The sequence below is a fragment of the Ischnura elegans genome (assembly GCF_921293095.1).
Source record: "Ischnura elegans chromosome 13 unlocalized genomic scaffold, ioIscEleg1.1 SUPER_13_unloc_3, whole genome shotgun sequence".
Classification (NCBI taxonomy): domain Eukaryota; kingdom Metazoa; phylum Arthropoda; class Insecta; order Odonata; family Coenagrionidae; genus Ischnura; species Ischnura elegans.
Genome location: NW_025791659.1, coordinates 3454598 through 3473067, shown reverse-complemented (window position 1 = coordinate 3473067; position 18470 = coordinate 3454598). Strand labels below are relative to the sequence as shown.

The 18470-nt window shown below is 39.8% G+C and overlaps 1 protein-coding gene across 5 annotated transcripts in view; it reads right to left on the bottom strand.

The window, feature by feature from the left end:
• The window catches only part of LOC124172808, a 184651-nt gene that overhangs the window by 17046 nt on the left and 149135 nt on the right, over positions 1-18470 (bottom strand). For all 5 annotated transcript variants that reach the window (XR_006868279.1, XM_046552292.1, XM_046552295.1 and 2 more), the window contains one exon: positions 14095-14471. Coding sequence is in view for 4 of the 5 variants with exons in the window: in XM_046552292.1 (XP_046408248.1) it covers positions 14095-14471 (377 nt within the window). In the remaining variant the exon portion in view is untranslated. The remainder of the gene's footprint in view (positions 1-14094; positions 14472-18470) is intronic.

The window sequence follows — 18470 nt, the reverse complement described above, 5'->3', positions numbered from 1 at the left end:
GATTATTGACTTGGGATTTATAAGCGATTTTTCTACAGAAATTAACGAAATTTCCTTCGAGGAATGACAAAAATGGGTCACTTTGTTATTTTTAGCACGTAAAAAACTCTATAACTATTCGATATTTTTTCTACCATAGGTTGTACAAGCGAATATATACTTCTTCGCGCTCGCATTCGAAAATTAACGTAATCATTTGAAATACGGTTATCGCTTACGTAATTACGGATTTACGTAAGTCGAGACATACGTAACTCGGGGGATGCCTGTATCCTAATCATTTTAAGTGACTGTTGAATTAAGAGAGATCACAACGTTTTCTATTCAATCATGGTAAAAATCACGTGACAGGGCTCGTATTGTGTTACAATTAAATATTAAATATATGTTCACTAATGCATGCATGTTTACTTAAATGCATAAATATAATGAATGGTTTAAAAGGCAGTAGTGCCTTTCATTTCTAAAGGATATGAAAAAATGGTGCCTATCACTAAAACCTCTCTATAGTGAACCTCCTTACATCCCAGTGAGAAATGGGTGGTGGAATCCACGTGGAACCCACGTGGAATCCACGTTGAGTGGTGGATATTTGGTGGTGGTGGATATTGAGTGGTTGGACCCACGTGGAATCCACGTTGATTTCAAGTGGATTTGTGGTGATTAGCATTAAATGTTAAACAGAATTTCTAATTTGTGGTACTTAACTCTCTGGTGACATTGCGTCATTTATCATCCTGAAACCACGCTAGTTATGTGAAAATGTATCGCACATTCTATTTTTATATAATTCGTGGAAAGGCAGCCATGAGAGCACATGAAAAATCGTAGACACATATATAGAAGGTTTAGATATAGAGTGGTTGAGGTTTTAATGGTTTTAGGACAGCACCTACTGCTGTTTTAATTTTTCCACCAAATTTCCACGTGGATTCCACGTTGATTCCATGACCAAAAACACGTGGTATCCACGTTACATCTCCACGTGGGTTCCACGTGGATTCTACCACCCGTTTCTCACTGGGATCAAATTGCCCAAATTTTGGTATTACGATGTAAAGAGGTTTTACTGTACATTTGCGATTGATTTCGATACGGCGTATCAAGATGATCACACACCGTATCAAAACCGGTCACAAATATATACCGTATAAGCGCGTGTAAGAGGCGCACCTTTTTTCCCAAACATTGCAGCCGAAAATGGGGGTGCGCCTCTTACACAAACTTCTTATCTTCCCCCCCCCCTCCCCTACCCGGTCGCAAGTCCAAGGGGAACTGAGGGGCCTTGGTTTACAGCGTGAGTCAGTCATCTGAAACCCTGGGTCAAAATCAAGCGGCAGGTAGGGGAGTTTCTCCCTTAGTGACGTATTTTTAAAATGCTCCTGTTTGAATTTCTTGTAAGCATCGCGCCGTCACATCGGTACCCCAGAGGTGAACATTGAAAAGATCACGCGGGGTGATTCGCTCCGGAGCGCGCGCTAAATTTACTGCCACGAGTGGGCATCCCGCGGCATTTATACTGCATATAGTAATCGCTTATCAAACGTATAGAAACGCGCAGTTTTGAAGGACATACCTGATTCGTCAACATCTGTCTTGCCGAGCAATTTCCATTACGCTGAGCACCTGATTTTTCAAAAATTATCTTCAGACGCTAATATGAGGATTTTTGCAACTGAAAATTGTATTGGTGTCAAAACCTGCGGTTTAAAAAATTCGAACGAGTGTGTTCATTGTTGGACTAGCGCTGAAGGAGAGGTCGAGGGGAAGGAGCGCGCTCCATATTTCAAGCTACGAGGCTATGAGCGAAGGAGCAAGGGAAGAACACGTCCGATCTTGCATGTGACGTCGTTGCCTTTAAAGTGAAGAGGCGAAGGCACAGCAATGATATACGCAGTTTGCGTTGCCTGAAGTTTCCAGTCCGTCTCGTCTTGTTTGAATGCGCTTATGCTATGCTATGCTTGTTTCTTCCGAAATTGTGCTGTTAGGACGTAGTTGAATATTAGTAGCCTTGTTTTAGCTATAAATCTTTGTGTCAATCAATTAGAGCTCAAAAAACTTAAATGCTGTCAGATATACGTCGCGTTAGGTCTAATTCTTTTTATAACCTCGTGCGTGTCATACAATTGCTGAAAGATATCGAGATATATTTTCGAGCTCAGAAGGTGACTCACCTAGCATTTGACCTCCAGAAACTCGGAGAATTGAACCTGGTAGACCGAAAAAGGTCAGTTGGTGAGATGGGGTAGGGATGAAACGCGTTTCCAATGATCCCCTGTAACTTGATAAATTCCTATTTTCCTATGGAGTCCCGGAAAGGAAAAAAACGGCCCCTTGCACACACACCGAATTTGGACGGCCGGTAAAATATCGGCCGATATTTTACCGGCGAAGCGATGTTTGCACACACGCCGGATTTTTACCGGTCAAACGATAAGTTGCTATGTTTTTGAGCCGGCGACGGCGATCCTCAGTGACAATGGCCGGCAGCTAACCGGCATTTAGCCGGTGCCGGCGCGTGTTCGGTACGTGTGCAAGCTCCAATGCTCTCCCATTGTTCACTATTGGAATGTGGACGGCCGATATTTTACCGGCCGTCCAAAATCGGTGTGTGTGCAAGGGGCCTTAAATCTACGACGTGGTTGTTATCCTAAGGCGCTGAGATTGCCCCGATCGTTGTCCAATCTCTTGGGAAGGTTCATGCTATGTGGCTGTTGTGTTTTGCCTTAAAATTTTCCACGGCTGCAATTCTATTGCAATACTCCTGCGAGAGCTTTTAAACAAAATTGTTCGTGAGTAGGACAAGCAACGTAGAGGGATGACGTATGCGAAGAGAGGATCGGAACTCTTTCTACTCCCTCTTATGCCGCTATTACCGCCGCAGTTATCAAAATTTCCTCTTTCAAATAGTACTGAAAGAGGAAATTTCGATAACTGTCGAAATTCCAGGCATACGTCTGCAATACCGCACGATAGGATAAAAAAAATACCGTAATTTTTTTTTTCTTTATAGCTTCCTTCCTCAAAATAGGGGTGCGCCTCTTACACGTGTGCGCCTCTTACACAAGCTTATACGGTATTTTATTTTGTGGAACAGCGAAGTCTATTTTCCTTACCCTTAGTGCATCGTGATTTTGGATGTTTTAAAATTCCTATCCATCGGAGTAATCACCTGAGATTAAACTGGAATTTCAAAAAATTTCCCTAGAAAACCTGCAATTATGCGTGAATTTTTCTGTATTATAATTAATCGTAGCAGGCATAACTTGGTGGAAATCTATAATCGCAGGAATAGAAGGATCAACAACTTTGCTGTTTCCACATAGTAATTTATTGACACCAACCATGGTTTCGTTACAGAGTAACATTATCAAGGTGAAAATTCAGGTAAATTGACAGTACATATAGCAGAAGGTTGGGTAGGGAAAATTTCCGGGAGCCGTTGGTTAGGGGGAGGTAGGGGCTGGGGTTGGAGCTGGGTTTGGCGTCACTGTGGGTGGAGGGGTGGATGAGTAAGGGGGAAAGTGGTGGAGGTGGGAGCGAGGAGGGTAAAGGTGGTTGTTAACCAGGTATGAGTCCCAGTGGCTTCAAATTTCCAGCTCTTCCAAGGCGTCTAATCTCCGTCCTTTCTTCTCAAAGTAGAGAAACCCCAACCTTCTGCTATATATACTGTCAATTTGCCTGAATTTTCACCTTGATAATGTTACTCTGTAACGAAACCATGGTCGGTGTTAATAAATCACTACATGGAAATAGCAAAGTTGTTGATCCTTCTATTCCTGCGTTTTCTGCTTCAAATGGCTGGACACCTTGGTTGCCACTGCTGCGATATTAACCCTTAAAACTCTGTTTCTTAAAACTCCATGTGGCTGATCTATTGGCTTATGGGATATATGCGAAAAGTGTCGGGGACCAATCTATTCGCATTTTTTTTTTTCTCTTGCTCATTAAATTTTTTGTGCTTCGTGTAGCATTTGTAACTATTTGTAGTATTTGTCTTGCTTTCACCTTTTCCCTACTAAAGATATAAATATGCATCTGGACGTTTCTTCACCTGGGAGACGAAAGCCCTATATTTTCGTTGGAGATTTTCTTACACTAGTGAACAAATGCCGTGTATATACGTTGCCTAGTTCTCCCCCTTTTATGACAGACGTGGGTGTACAACGTCTTCGTTTCAGGATCCAACATTGCAACATTTAGGCTTTACCCTCGGAATCCGGGAGCAGGTACCTTGGCCCCTCGTCTTATATTACCCTTCTTAGCGGCAATCCGTTTCAGTTTCCCAACAGAAGAATGTGGCATAACGCAATCGAGGGTTGATATCTTCCCGATTACAGTAAGTCCCATATACGAACTAGATGCATTCCAAGATGTCTGTCTTTACCCCCCCCCCCCGCTAATATTTTATTTGACTCATTGAATTTATCGACTAGAGAAGTATTTATGTAAGACATGGCACACGTCCGATATATCGGATGGTATGCACTAATGAACTCATGCCATTACCCATTAAATACCGCTTGAAACAATGTGGCATCTATTCCATCCAGCTGAATTCAATTCATGAGAAGCCTGTCTAGTTCTCTATCCCGCCATCCACCAATATACAGTAGACTCTCATTATTTCGAAGTTCGCGGGTCCGAAAAACTGGAGGTTCGTAATAACGAAGTTCGTGTGAACTTTTCATTTAGGAAAGTCGTTGAAAAAAAGAACAGTATATAATAAACGCGTTTAAATTACGTGAAAATATGTATGAATAGGAAAATACGTTTCAGTCTCTCGACAGAAGAATGTGGCATGACGCAATCTAGAGTTGATATCTTCCCGAATTCAGTCAGACGATATAGTCAGTACATGTACGAACTAAATGCATCCCAAGACATTGTTCCTAAGTTAATGAACCCACAGTCCCGCCGCCGAGTGCTGTCCGATGACAGGCAGAATTGTCTAGGTCGGGATAGGGGGCAAGGTTGCCAGGTAAGATAGGGAAACGCCCACAAATGGTTCCGCAAAGAAAGGAGCCAGAAGGGACGGCGAGTGTAAAGGACCCAGAGGAAGAATCACTTCTTTTGGTTATTCGAAGAAAGAACTTGTTTTGATGGATCAGGCTTATTTCGCTGCTCTTTATGCATTTGACAACGTTGCATGACTAGGCGAGGGTGTAAGGTGCATTTGGCGGACAGCGATTGGCTGTAAACTGCGTTGGTTATCCACCCTTCCTAATGTGCCGTCATCGGACAACTCTCCCTGGCCTTTTCGTCGGGACCAACGATTTGCTTTGTTATGAAAGATGATTTGCAATTTTCCACAAAAATAAATATAATCCAACCCGAATTTCGATGTTACTACATCATTAATATTAATTCATAATTAATGCATAATGTCAATGAGTTTTTAGCTGATCCCTTGTAATGTTTACTTTTGATTAATGTTAATTATTGTTTTGTTGGGAATGCTGTCCACTTTGCGAATAGTTTCTAATATCATTATCCTTGACATGCCTTATACATACTGTGTAAATATCTTGTACCTCTTAAAGACAGTTGAAACATTCTTTTGATTAATTACCTGAATTATAATGGCAATGAGGTTTTAGCTGATCCCTTTTTATGTGTATTTTTGATCAATGCTAATTTTTGCTTTGTTGGAATGCTGTCTTCTTTGTAAATAGTTTCTAATATCATTATCCTTGACATGCCTTATACATACTGAGTAAATATCTTGTACCTCTTAAAGACAGTTGAAACATTCTTTTGATTAATTACCTGAATTATAATGGCAATGAGGTTTTAGCTGATCCCTTTTTATGTGTATTTTTGATCAATGCTAATTTTTGCTTTGTTGGAATGCTGTCTTCTTTGTAAATAGTTTCTAATATCATTATCCTTGACATGCCTTATACATACTGAGTAAATATCTTGTAACTTTTAAAGACAGTTGAAACATTCTTTTGATTAATTACCTGAATTATAATGGCAATGAGGTTTTAGCTGACCCCTTTTTATGTGCATTTTTGATCAATGCTAATTTTTGCTTTGTTGGTATGCTGTCTTCTTTGTACATACAGTGCAACCTCGATATAACGACACCCCACGGTGCACTAATAAACACTCGCTATAGCGAATTGTCGCTTTGCCGGAGGTGGAGCAAATAATAGCCAATATACCTGTTGCGAACAGATATACAGGAACAGGAGTGGTGCGGCGACAGATAAACATCTATCCGATAAACGTAAGCATAAATCCACACAAAAGGCGATGTTTTTTTGCATCGCTAAATTTCCTTACTCAAATAACGACTAACTATTCAAACAATTTATAAGCGCCGCACTGAATAAAAATCATGCAAAGCATTGTTTCGTCAATCATTATATTTATCAAACGACAGTTTACCACATAAATTTGAGACTGAGCACTCATTAACTTCATTTCTAACAGATCGCTAGCAATTACAGAGGTTAAGGAGTCTTGATGAGTCTTCTGGCGGTGAAACCCTCGCTATGGCGAGAGCCAACACCGAAAGGGTCTCGTAAAAACTAATTTTTTAACACGCTTATTATACGGTCAATTGACGGTGCATCGGCTATCTCTCGTAACAGCGGGGGTGTCGCTATAGCCCGTACTCGCTTTAACGAGGTTCCACTGTAGTTTCTACTATTATTACTCTTGACATGCCTTATACTGTGTAAATATCTTGTAACTCTTAAAGACAGTTGAAACATTCTTTTGATTAATTAGCTGAATTATAATGGCAATGAGGTTTTAGCTGATCCCTTTTTATGTGTATTTTTGATCAATGCTAATTTTTGCTTTGTTGGTATGCTGTCTTCTTTGTAAATAGTTTCTACTATTATTACTCTTGACATGCCTTATACTGTGTTAATATCTTGTAACTCAACCGCTGGACAAATAAATATATCATTATAACTACGACAGGCGTCGCCCACACGACGTGAACGGGATCCCGCAGGCACCATACACTGAATCCTAGCCGCCGACTCTCCGCTCCCCACCTACCCGCCCTCAGAAGAACGCGTCCTCGAGTGTTTCGCTAATCCGTACGGCAGCCCACCGGCACAGAAGATGTCTTCCCCCCTTCCACACACCATTCACCGCTGGCCCTCGGAAACAACACCCGAAGATAAGAAGACAGTCACGTGTATTTAAATGCTTTCATTTCTATGTTCAAAGTTTGTTAACCCTGGAAAAAACCCTTTTTACCTCCTCCGGTTTTTCCAAGCAACACCTCTCCACTCTCCCCTCCCCGCCCCCCACGCTTTCCACTTCTACCCATTCCAGCCACCTCCTTGAGGGTCCGATTGTTCGTAGACAACAGTTTCGCTGGCTATCCTGCCAGCGTCTTCAGGTCGAAGGTGTCGGCTGTCGGTTTCTGTCTCGCTTATATACCGTAGGCTGGATGGGAGCTGCATTGTGATTGGCTGTTTGACTGGGCGCTTCTATCTGATTGGCTCTCTCTTGGATTACTCTTTTCCACGCGCTGTGAAGGAAGTATCCATCTTCTCTATTGAAATTCAATGGTGTTTTTTGAAATCAGGGAAGCAATAGAAATTCATAAAAAACACCATTGAATTTCAATAGAGAAGATGGATACTTCCTTCACAGCGCGTGGAAAAGAGTAATCCAAGAGAGAGCCAATCAGATAGAAGCGCCCAGTCAAACAGCCAATCACAATGCAGCTCCCATCCAGCCTACGGTATATAAGCGAGACAGAAACCGACAGCCGACACCTTCGACCTGAAGATGCTGGCAGGATAGCCAGCGAAACTGTTGTCTACGAACAATCTGACGCAGAAGGAAACCCGGAAGAAATGCAGAGATCAAACCATCGCCGCCGAAACCTACGTTCTAACCTCCTTGAGGACTTTCCATCCCATTCCTCCTCTCTCTCCCCTCAGTCCTCCCACTCCTGCCTCCTATATATGCAGAGATGGGCAGTATCGAAAATACTTGTACAGTAGACTCCCGATTATCCGGCTGCGGTTTATCCGGGTTGCGGATTATCCGTGCATGATTTTCACTCTTGCTCAATTTTTTCCGCGATCTTTGTTTTTAAAAATCCTACGCAAAATCACCAGAATTACTGCATCAATGCTAGGACATACGGAGCTTATCACTTCCGTTAGAATCCCCTTCGTGAAACGGAAGCGATCGCGCTCTAGTTGCATTAACGGGAGCACCGTGTTTCTGTTTTCCAAGCCTCGCAGTGCGCGACCGCGCTCCTTGATCACGGATACAAGTCCCGTAGCAGTTTCAACCCGGGCAACTTGTGCGAGACGCGAGTACGTGGCGTAGTGCCTGACAGTGTAGTTTGCGACGTGAAGCAGTGGTTTTGAAGCATTCGTGCAAACCTTTTTCCTGTATCCGTTATCACACAGCCATGGATGCGTGGTTTTCGAAACCAGGCCATACACAAAGCATTAATAATACGAGTACATCCACGCTATCGTCGCTAAAAAAAGATCGCGAACTGGCGAAGAAAGCTCTCAAGGAGTCCTGGAAGCACTCTAAAGCAACACAATAACTGCATAAATAATAATATATTGTTCGTTTTAAGTAAATTATGAACATTAAAAGACATTTAACTGAAAGTTTGGATTATCCGTGTTTTCCGATTATTCGTGCCATCTCTCCCCATCATTACCCCGGATAATCGGGAGTGTACTGTATTTGAAATACGTATTTTCGATACTTTTGTAGTTTGTAATTTGTATCGGAAATACATTTTCTGAAAGTATTTTGTAACGAAAATACATCTAAAGAGTAGTTTGTATTTTTAAAATACATTCTAAATCAAAATACATGCAATGTTTTTGTGCGTAAGTAGAAAGAGCGTGCGACGAGATGGCAGGGATCCCGAATGAGTCTGCATTAGCCTGCCATCTATGGGACAATAAATTGCCCCTTAATTTACTTCTATAACACCCGTAGGCCCTTGTATACTTGCAAAACGTAGTCGCGTGTGGAGTATTTTGCGAAACGAAGTTTTGCATTGAGTAATTTGTGGAGGGGACTTGTAGAATCTGACGCTGTTCCCAAAGGTGCAGGAGACATTTTTCTCCATTTTATTTAAGACATTTTGCCATGGATAATGGTCAAATTGCCAGTTTCCTATAGATGCGCTGCAAGAATGTTTGAGCCTCTCATTCTAAAAATAGTTCATATTTGAATTTATTTTAATTTTTTATTAGGTAAAAACTTTGGTGAAGGCATGTATTTCGTATTTTAATTCAGGATTTTGAAATTACATTTGTATTTAGTATCGAAAATACAATTTTTAGAAGTAATTTGTATTTTGTAATTGAAATACAGATTTTAAAAGTAATTTGTATTTTGTATCTAAAATACATTTGACATGTATTTTGCCCATCTCTGTATATATGTATAAATTAACTGCGCTCACCACCATTTGTACCTATTTGTATTTGTATTTGAAAATTATGTAGTAACATTGAAACTCGGGTCGCATCAAATTTATTTTTGTGGAAAATTGCAAATCATCTTTAATTATGAATCAATTCCAATCCATCTCGCTTGATTCCTCGAATAGGGTGGTTTCCTATTATTTTTTTATTGCCTAAATCGAAAGATTATTACTCCTGGAGTACGTATTTCATGCTTTTAGATTTTTAAATGACGATATCTATTTTTCGCGATTAAATTAAAAGTGAAAATTTTCAAGCGCGCGGAAACGCGACGCGTAAGTATGAATGCCGGGAAATCTCTCCGTACGTCAAAATTATGGTTCCCCCTCCCGCCCGGTGAGGTTACCTTAGGGCGAGGCTTAGCGCTGATACGTCGCAGGCTGCTAGTGGGTAGCTGAGTACCCTGCTGGCTGGTAGCGCTTGGCTTAAATAAGGATTATTAATACCTTATCAAATGAGGAAAACTTTCCGACCTTAGCCAGTTTTAATAGGTGATTATTAAGACATGTTTCCCTGAGCTCTGTGCCTCATGCATGCATTGGTAATCTCAGACGATGTATAACTCCTATCTTCTCGTATAGAAACTAGGTCCCTGTGACGTCACGTGGAGTGGCATCGCATGGGCGCCAATCTGGCCTTTTTTAAATGAGGATAAAAATGGACCATTGCCATTCGTCTAAACCGGCATTTCTAAAACGAAATAATAAGTGTATTATGAATACACTAATGGTGGGTAACGAATCGCAATCAATGCCTTTTGTTTTCTTTGATGAAGGAAACTACCCTATTTTATACGATTTGCTTCGTAATAATGTTGTTCGTATTGACAAGGGTCTGCCGTACACCACTCATCACTACCATGTACCAGTTACAGGGTTCCCACTCATTAACTACATTATAAAATTCACGGTTTTTTCCAAGTTTTCACGGTATAAATGTCATCAAATTCACTTCTTATAGATTCAATTCGCTATAGCGAGTGTTTATTGGTGCACCGTGGGGTGCCCTTCTATCGAGGTTGCACTGTAATAATAATAATTTTTTATTTGTCCAAGGATTTGTTGCAAATGTACAAATATAGGACACGTCATAATTGTAATAAAGAGGAAAAAAAGAAGAAAAATACAATGCTAAATTATTAAACATATATACATAATATAAGCAGAGGGCATGTCAGTGTTTGGACAACAGAAATTCTTTTATGGGGTAAAACAGGTGATCCTGCAGAAACTTTTTCAGTTTTTCCTAGAAAACTGATGACTTTTTCTCAAGCTTAATCTCATGTGGTAACCTGTTAAATATCTCTAAACCCATTGAGTTGGGTCCATGGGCAGTGTTATAAAATTCACAGTTTTTTCCAGGTTTTCACTGCATGAATGTCTTCAAATTCACGGTTTGTAGATAAGGCATTTTGGGCAGAAATATTGATTGCGTAACAATCACCGGCCTCACATTAACTAAAAATGTAAAAAATGCAACAGATGCCTTGAATGCAAACGCAGCAATGAAAGTGCTATCTCTTATGACGTCACCCATAGTTAGCAAAGTTCAGGTCCGGCTAAAAGGGAGTGAGTGGGAAAATGGAGAGAGCAGGGTGGCAGGGAAGTGAAGAAGTGCCTGATTTTTTGCCAGGGTTAACGTCTTCCAATCGCAGGCTTAAGGTCAATGTGCTGTAATGGCACACGGACCAATTAATAGTTGCTCTTCGAATACACGTGTGCAGAAAAATGCCTGGACAGTATCTGCATGTGACTAGGCATGCATGTGATATCGATTTTTCTTCTGATCTGTCCATTTTAGTAAGAAATATTGCCAGTAAGTAATGTCTTCCAGTCCCAAGCTTAAGGTCAATTTGTTGTCATGGCACATGGACCAATTAATATTTGCGCTTCGAATACACGTGAGCAGATAAATGGGTGGACAGTATGTACACGTGACTCGGCCTTGAATCATGATCGAAACATCGATTTTTCTTTTGATCCGTCAATCGTAGATCTAAAATCAAGTTTGAGATATTTCTACGGTCTTATGACGAAATTCACGGCTATTTCCAGGCTTTTTCGCGGTAGACGAAATTCACGGCATATTCACGGTTTTAAGGTTTTCACGGTCGAGTGGGAACCCTCAGAGGGATAGGGCGGATTACTAGAAAAACAAAACAATGCGTTCCTCGCTTTGCATTTCTCAAATCAATTTAATTGACCATTTACGATTACAAGCAGCAAATTGAGTGACAGATAAAGATTAATTCTATACACCTTCAGAGGCCTCTACGAATAAGCATTGGAAAAAATAAATAAATATTGAAGAGATCTACAATTTCTAAAATTGTCCTGTGCCCTAGTGTATGATCGCTACACTTTTTACCTGAGTAACTCACGACGTACACCATGAAACTTAGAAAAAATACAATCTATGGCTGGTGATTTTCAAGTAGTTGAGAAAAAAAATACTTTTCCAACCTCTGGATGGAGATTTACGAAAAACGAAGGCTTAAGTTGCAGTACGAGGAAATATAAAAGAGAATCAGTCCCCATTTGAAGGATTACTACTGCTAATAATGGTTACTTAAGTGAGTAATAATAATAATAATAATAACAATAGATTTTTCATCGGAATATGGAATATGGAACAGGTTTATATAGCTCCAATTGTCATCTCAGCTACCAGTATCATCCCAAAACACATACAAAATAGTTTCAAAATACTCAACCTCCATCCAAATACTTACATCAAACTGCAAAAGGCTGTAATAATTTCAACCTGTCATATCACGAGAAAATTTCTCAACGCAATTCAATAGTGAAGAGTTACCTAGGTGAAAACCCGTGCTCTTAACACTAAAGCTACTCAGTGAAAACTGAAGAAAATTTAAGAAAAAACATAATAATAATAATAATAATAATAATAATAACAAAACACCGTTTACACCACCCAAAGAGCTCCACAGAAAGAGTAATACTTCCCACATATGAAGGAGGACTTGGTATTCTTGATGCTGTACAGCTTCACCATAAGCAAATTGATAATCTAAGAAAATACTTCTATGGCAAAGGAGTCAAATGCAAACTTTTTGAAATAGTATGTAAAACAGACACTCACTACACACCACTACATCTAAGCAACCGTGAACTAGACATCCCGAATCAAACTACAGAACAACTAATCGATCAATGGAAAAGTAAAGAGCTTCATGGGCACCATCCTCATCAGTTAAACATGCCACACATAGATAAAAAGGCTTCAATTATATGGTTGAAACAAGGGAATATATATGGGGAAACAATCGGATTTATGAGGGCCATTCAAGATCGCATAATACTGACGAGGAACTACAGAAAGTTCATATTAAAAGAAAACATAAACAGCGATTTGTGCAGAAGATGCAAGAACCAATCTGAGACAATAGAGCATATTATGGGAAGTTGCACGGCTCTAGCAGCAAATGAATATACCAGTAGACATGACAATGTAGCTAAAATCATGCACCATGAACTGGCAAAAAAAAATAGAATCCTGGACACCGATGAACCATACTATAAATACCATCCACCTGATGTTATGGAAAACGATGAGTGCAAATTATAATGGAATGCAGAAATAAAAACTGACCGAGCAATTAAAAACAATAGACCAGACATAGTTATAATAGACAAAATAAAACGGCACACTACCCTCATAGACGTGACAATTCCCTTAAACCATAATGTACAGAAGGCACAATCCACCAAAATTAACAAATACTCAGAACTTGCAGCAGAGATCAAAGACTTGTGGAAGATGCAGTCAGTAGATATATGCCCAATAGTGATAACAACAACAGGAATCACACCGTGCGAAGTTCTACACCAGCTAAAAAAGCTAAACTTGGAGAAAACTCTACCAAAAATACAAAAGTCAGTCATCCTGGACACCTGTCATATTGTCCGACGGTTCCTTTCAATAGAATAATAACGGAAGTAATAACAAAACACAGTTGAACTTGACTTGGTCCGTTCACTGTGAAAAATCCTTGTAAGATAGCAAGAGGGAAAAAGGATAATAATAATAATACTCTAATTCCTGAAATATATCTCTAATTACACCATACAGGCATCCCCCGAGTTACGTAAGAGATGCGTTCCGGCAGACTATGCGTAAGTCGAAATTTACGTAAGTCGAACCTTTGCGTTGGCGCTTCAGAGATTGCTGCATAACAAGTTGTATCGTATAGCAATGAGCGCAACCACATACGCCACCACATCCATCGCTAGAACTGCAAATTTTCACGTCGATTGCTGACTTGGGATTTATAAGCGATTTTTCTACAGAAATTAATGAAATTTCCTTCGAGGAATGACAAAAATGGGTCACTTCGTTATTTTTAGCACGTAAAAAACTCTATAACTATTCGGTATTTTTTCTTCCATAGGTTGTACGAGCGAATATCTACTTCTTCGCGCTCGCATTCGAAAATTAACGTAATCATTTGAAATACGGTTATCGCTTACGTAAGTACGGATTTACGTAAGTCGAGACATACGTAACTCGGGGGATGCCTGTACTGTACAATACGGCTATTTCCAGGTATTTTCACGGTAGACGAAATTCGCGGGTTATTCACGGTTTTAAGGTTTTCATGGTCGAGTGAGAACCCTGATTTACTCACCCGTTTCACAGCTCTTCTTCTGTCCAATGCGGCCTTGAACACAAACGCGCCACGCCTTCATGATCCTGTTCCTCTCTTCGACAGGATTAGTTGCGATGGTCAGCGTTTGCATCTCCACGGAGTCCACAACCATGCGGGGAAAACCATTCACGACACTCTCTCCCGCACCAATATCCGACACATTCTCAGAACCACTTGTACACTTTACGACAGAGCGATCGTCGAGTCTCTCCAACTTCACATAGCATTCCTTCGTTCTCGGCCAACCATCGCCCTTGGTTGACTTCTCGGCAAGATACTTATCCCGTAGTTGAGCTATCCTGGGGTCGCGGATGGATGTAACTGGCACGGCCAGTCTCTCGTCCGACGATGCCAGGCTGAAAAGAAGGCAAAACCATTGTTATGAGCAAGGTCTCGGAACACATCTTGTTCGCATGTCGAGGATTTACTGTATTTTAATCTCTTTAAATATTTACCGCACACGTTTGAAGTTGACTCACGCGAGCATCATGAATAAATGAAACTTCTTCTTGCCCCAAAGTAGGCACACAAAAACACTTAGTCAAATAAAAAAATGAAAAGAGGAGGAGGACAGCTTGTCCGAATTTGCGATGGTCTTCTTTCTTAAGAGAGAATAGGAACAGGAATCGCCGTACAACTATAAATATAAGTGAAGTAGGTGGGTTTAAGTGGGTACCATTAAAATTACACCAAAATAAACTCCTCCTTAGAATTTGATACAGTGAGTCCTCGTTTAACATCACTTACCGTTCCTTAAAAATGTGACGATAAACGAAATGACGTTAATCGAAGCATAATATCCCATAAGAGACAATGTAAAAAGTGAATATCGGCTCCTAGACCTCACAATTCCTACGCAAAAAGAAATGTGAGCGTGTCATATCTGGGGCATTTTTTACGGTGGGAATGCCAAACTATCGCATGAATACGAGTTCCTGTCTTCATCGACGACAATAGCAGCAGTGACGTAAATCCTTCTCCATTTTTGTATCTTCCAGCATTTGCTTTTCAGCTTCGCTATGGTTGGTCGCCCGGGCGAGCGTCGCCTGGGCATCATCCAAGGTTCTTAGAGTACAGTCTGCATCATCATCGCCGAAACATCGTTGCAGTTACAGGAACCAAAATTATTGTGAACTCGGCGAAAAAAGTGACGACAAAAACTCACTACAGTTCTACACGGAAAAATGCCTTGAAATCACTTTTTAGGTTCCTGAAAACCATTATGTCACGTAAAACCTTGCGCACCTACGTAAGAATTCATTTAGCAGAAATTTTTGCTAAAACGGTAATCACAATTATCAATAAACAACACTGTTTTACACTTTGTATAGACTGACTATATTACCGCCCACAATACGAACAACCTGCAACACCCGCCACTTCGCGTTTTTTTCTGGTGCGAAATTTAAAAGACTTGACGTTATCCCGAAGCGTAGGTGTGATAAACAAATGACGGTCTCAAATTTTCGTGACGTTATCGCTAAATGACGTTAAACGGGGTGACGTAGAACGAGGACTCACTGTATCCTCATAGCCTTGATAGTAACACAGATTTAATGTGTTTATTATTAGTTGCTTGTTCACCCACCTATGATAGAACTTCAGTTCCTAGTTTTACCAATTTCTTTACACCAACAATTAATGGCATGGTATAAAATTCCTGTTTAAAATATGCTGAATAAGCATCTCTAGAAATATTGACACACAAGCCTATTCTTTGAAATAAGAAAGTTAGTTATCTTGTTGACTGGAACGTTTTGAATTGGTTTTTAGATTCATCCCTAAAAAAGATCTTCAGATTCAACCTGAAGGTTGGTGAGAATAAAACTCACCGCTCACGAAGCAACAGATACCATGTAAGCGCGTGCAAGAAGCTCACCTTCTTTCCCAAGGTCTCAGAACATATCTTGTTCGCACGTCGAGGATTTATAGAATTTTAATTTCTTTAAGTATTTACCAACATATATGAGGAAGGACCCAAAAATTAAGGGAATTTCGAAACAACTGTTTTAGGGATGGACGGATCCAGGATTTTTATCGGATCCAGATTCAGATTGGATCCTTGATTTTCGGAGCCGGATCTTTCGGATCGGATATTTTCGGATCCAAATGCATTTTGAAATTCCTGATGCTGAGATTCCCCCGATGATTGTTCAATCTCTTGGGAAGAGTCGCACTATGTGCCAGTGGTATTTTGCCATTTTTATTTTCCACAAATGAAATTCTCCGACGTAACCTCTGCGAGATCTTTCAAACGAAACGGTTCATGAGTAGGACAAGAATCGCATGTGATGGCGCATTTGAAGATAGAATCGGAACTCTTTCCACCCTTATGGGCCATTGCATTCACTGAAGCTATTGTTTAAAATTTCAGATCCAGATCCGATGTCTTCCGCGACTTTGGATCCGATGTATCCGATGAAGGGCAATATTCGCGGATATTTGGATCCGAGGTATCCGATCCGACCATCCCTAAACTTTTTTATTAATCAATATTTTCCGACCATATTTTGATCACCTTCAAAGTAATACTCCTTGACTGCTACATATTTATCTAGTCGTATCTTCGACTGTTAAAAACAATTTTTTAATTCACTTAAGTCAATGTTTTTCAGGCCTTTTAGCGATAAGATCACTTGATAATGTTGTTTGTGGCAATGAAACGCATACTCAGTGGAAATATCACAATGTCCAATTTTACTTATAATAATCCTATGTTCACAATAAGAATATTGGTGATTAGTTGGGTCAATCAAACATATTTCTTCTCAGAATAATAATTCTTTTTCCGAAGGGAAAGTTTTTTCTTCCTTTATCCTGAAAATGCATGATTGTGCAATAAAAAAAAGATCCTTCATTCTGAAAATTAAAGGGGAAGCAGTTCTTCTCTAATCAGCGTATTAATCGTAAAATTCCACTTTGAAAATTGTATGGTAACCTTGCGCTCCAAGCAACCCATTGCCATGTTGTCTGAGCGTGACATCAGAGTCCAGTAAACAATACGTTTACTTAGTGTCTGTAAACTAGTTGTCCAGTTTTAGAAAAACCTGTGTCTCTCTCAATAACTTTTTTTCATAGCTTTATATGCTAATTTCTTTTTTCTCAGAATAATAATTCTTTTCTCGAAGAGAAAGTTTTTACTTCCTTTTAAGTGACACCATACAATGGTTTGCTTTCAAGTGACTAGGAAGTTCATTGTAAAATCTGAGCCCAATTCACGTGGGCTCAACTTTGAACTGTAAGTCGAGATTGAATCATAATTTAGGTTATGTCTGTATCTAGTTTCATAGTCGTGAACATCGCATTTAGGTATGGACAAGTCAAGAATATTATGTAAAAAAGTTAATACTGGGAATAAACAAACGCATGGGAGAATGTTCACATCTTTAAAAATAGGCTTGGAGGGAACATACAGGCGGTCCTTGACTTTCGTACACTCGACTTTCGTACAATTCGCACTTTCGTACGTTCAAAACTGACACCTTTTACTTGACTTCCGTACGCTAAATTCGGACTTTTGGAAGTTGGTCTGTAATTTTTTTTTAATTCCCACGGTGTTTATTGCGCATCCCAACATTCAATTGTTTCAAAAGGCAGTATATGCGAACAATACGAACGTATATAATGAAGGGAATTGTTGGTAGTTGACTCTAATCTAGGTGATTTATTTGGGAGAGGGACTGCCTGCTATAGGCTCCTTCATCAAGAGAAGAAGAAAGCCTTCATTGGGGAGATTTTTCAAAAAAGTTGACAAGACATCATCAATTAGCTATCAATAAAACTAGTAAGATCTTCCTTGTAATTGTGTTTTTTCGTTTGAGTGCTGTTTAATTCATGTACACCTTCAGCAACGATATTGCACGAATTATCACCCGAATTCCGTTTGTCTTTTGTCTTTTTTGAATAACATGCGAAATATACGCGATCACGAATGTCACCTGCCAAATGTCGAACTTTGGTGTGAAAATTAAAAGGCATCCAGAGTGCGGGTTCAACGATTACATTTTGTTATGCTTCTTGATATGCCTTTTTATTTATAGTGGACGTAATAAGTGGAATGTCAACTTAAACGCCAAGAGGAAGTTTCACTCGATAGCCAACGGAGTTCTTGTTTTTTAAACTTTCATTTGCATTTTATACGTATTTTCGAAAGAAATTAGATGATTTAAGGAGTTTTATTAACATATTATTAAAATTAAGTCAATTGAAATGAATTCCGTGAAAAAAAAGGTTGTTGTACGTATATTCCGCTCTTTGGGAACGTAACCCCTAATTAGTATGGAAGTCAATGGTTCGACTTTCGTACATTCGACTTTAGTACATGTTTTCGGGAATGCATTGTGTACGAAAGTCGG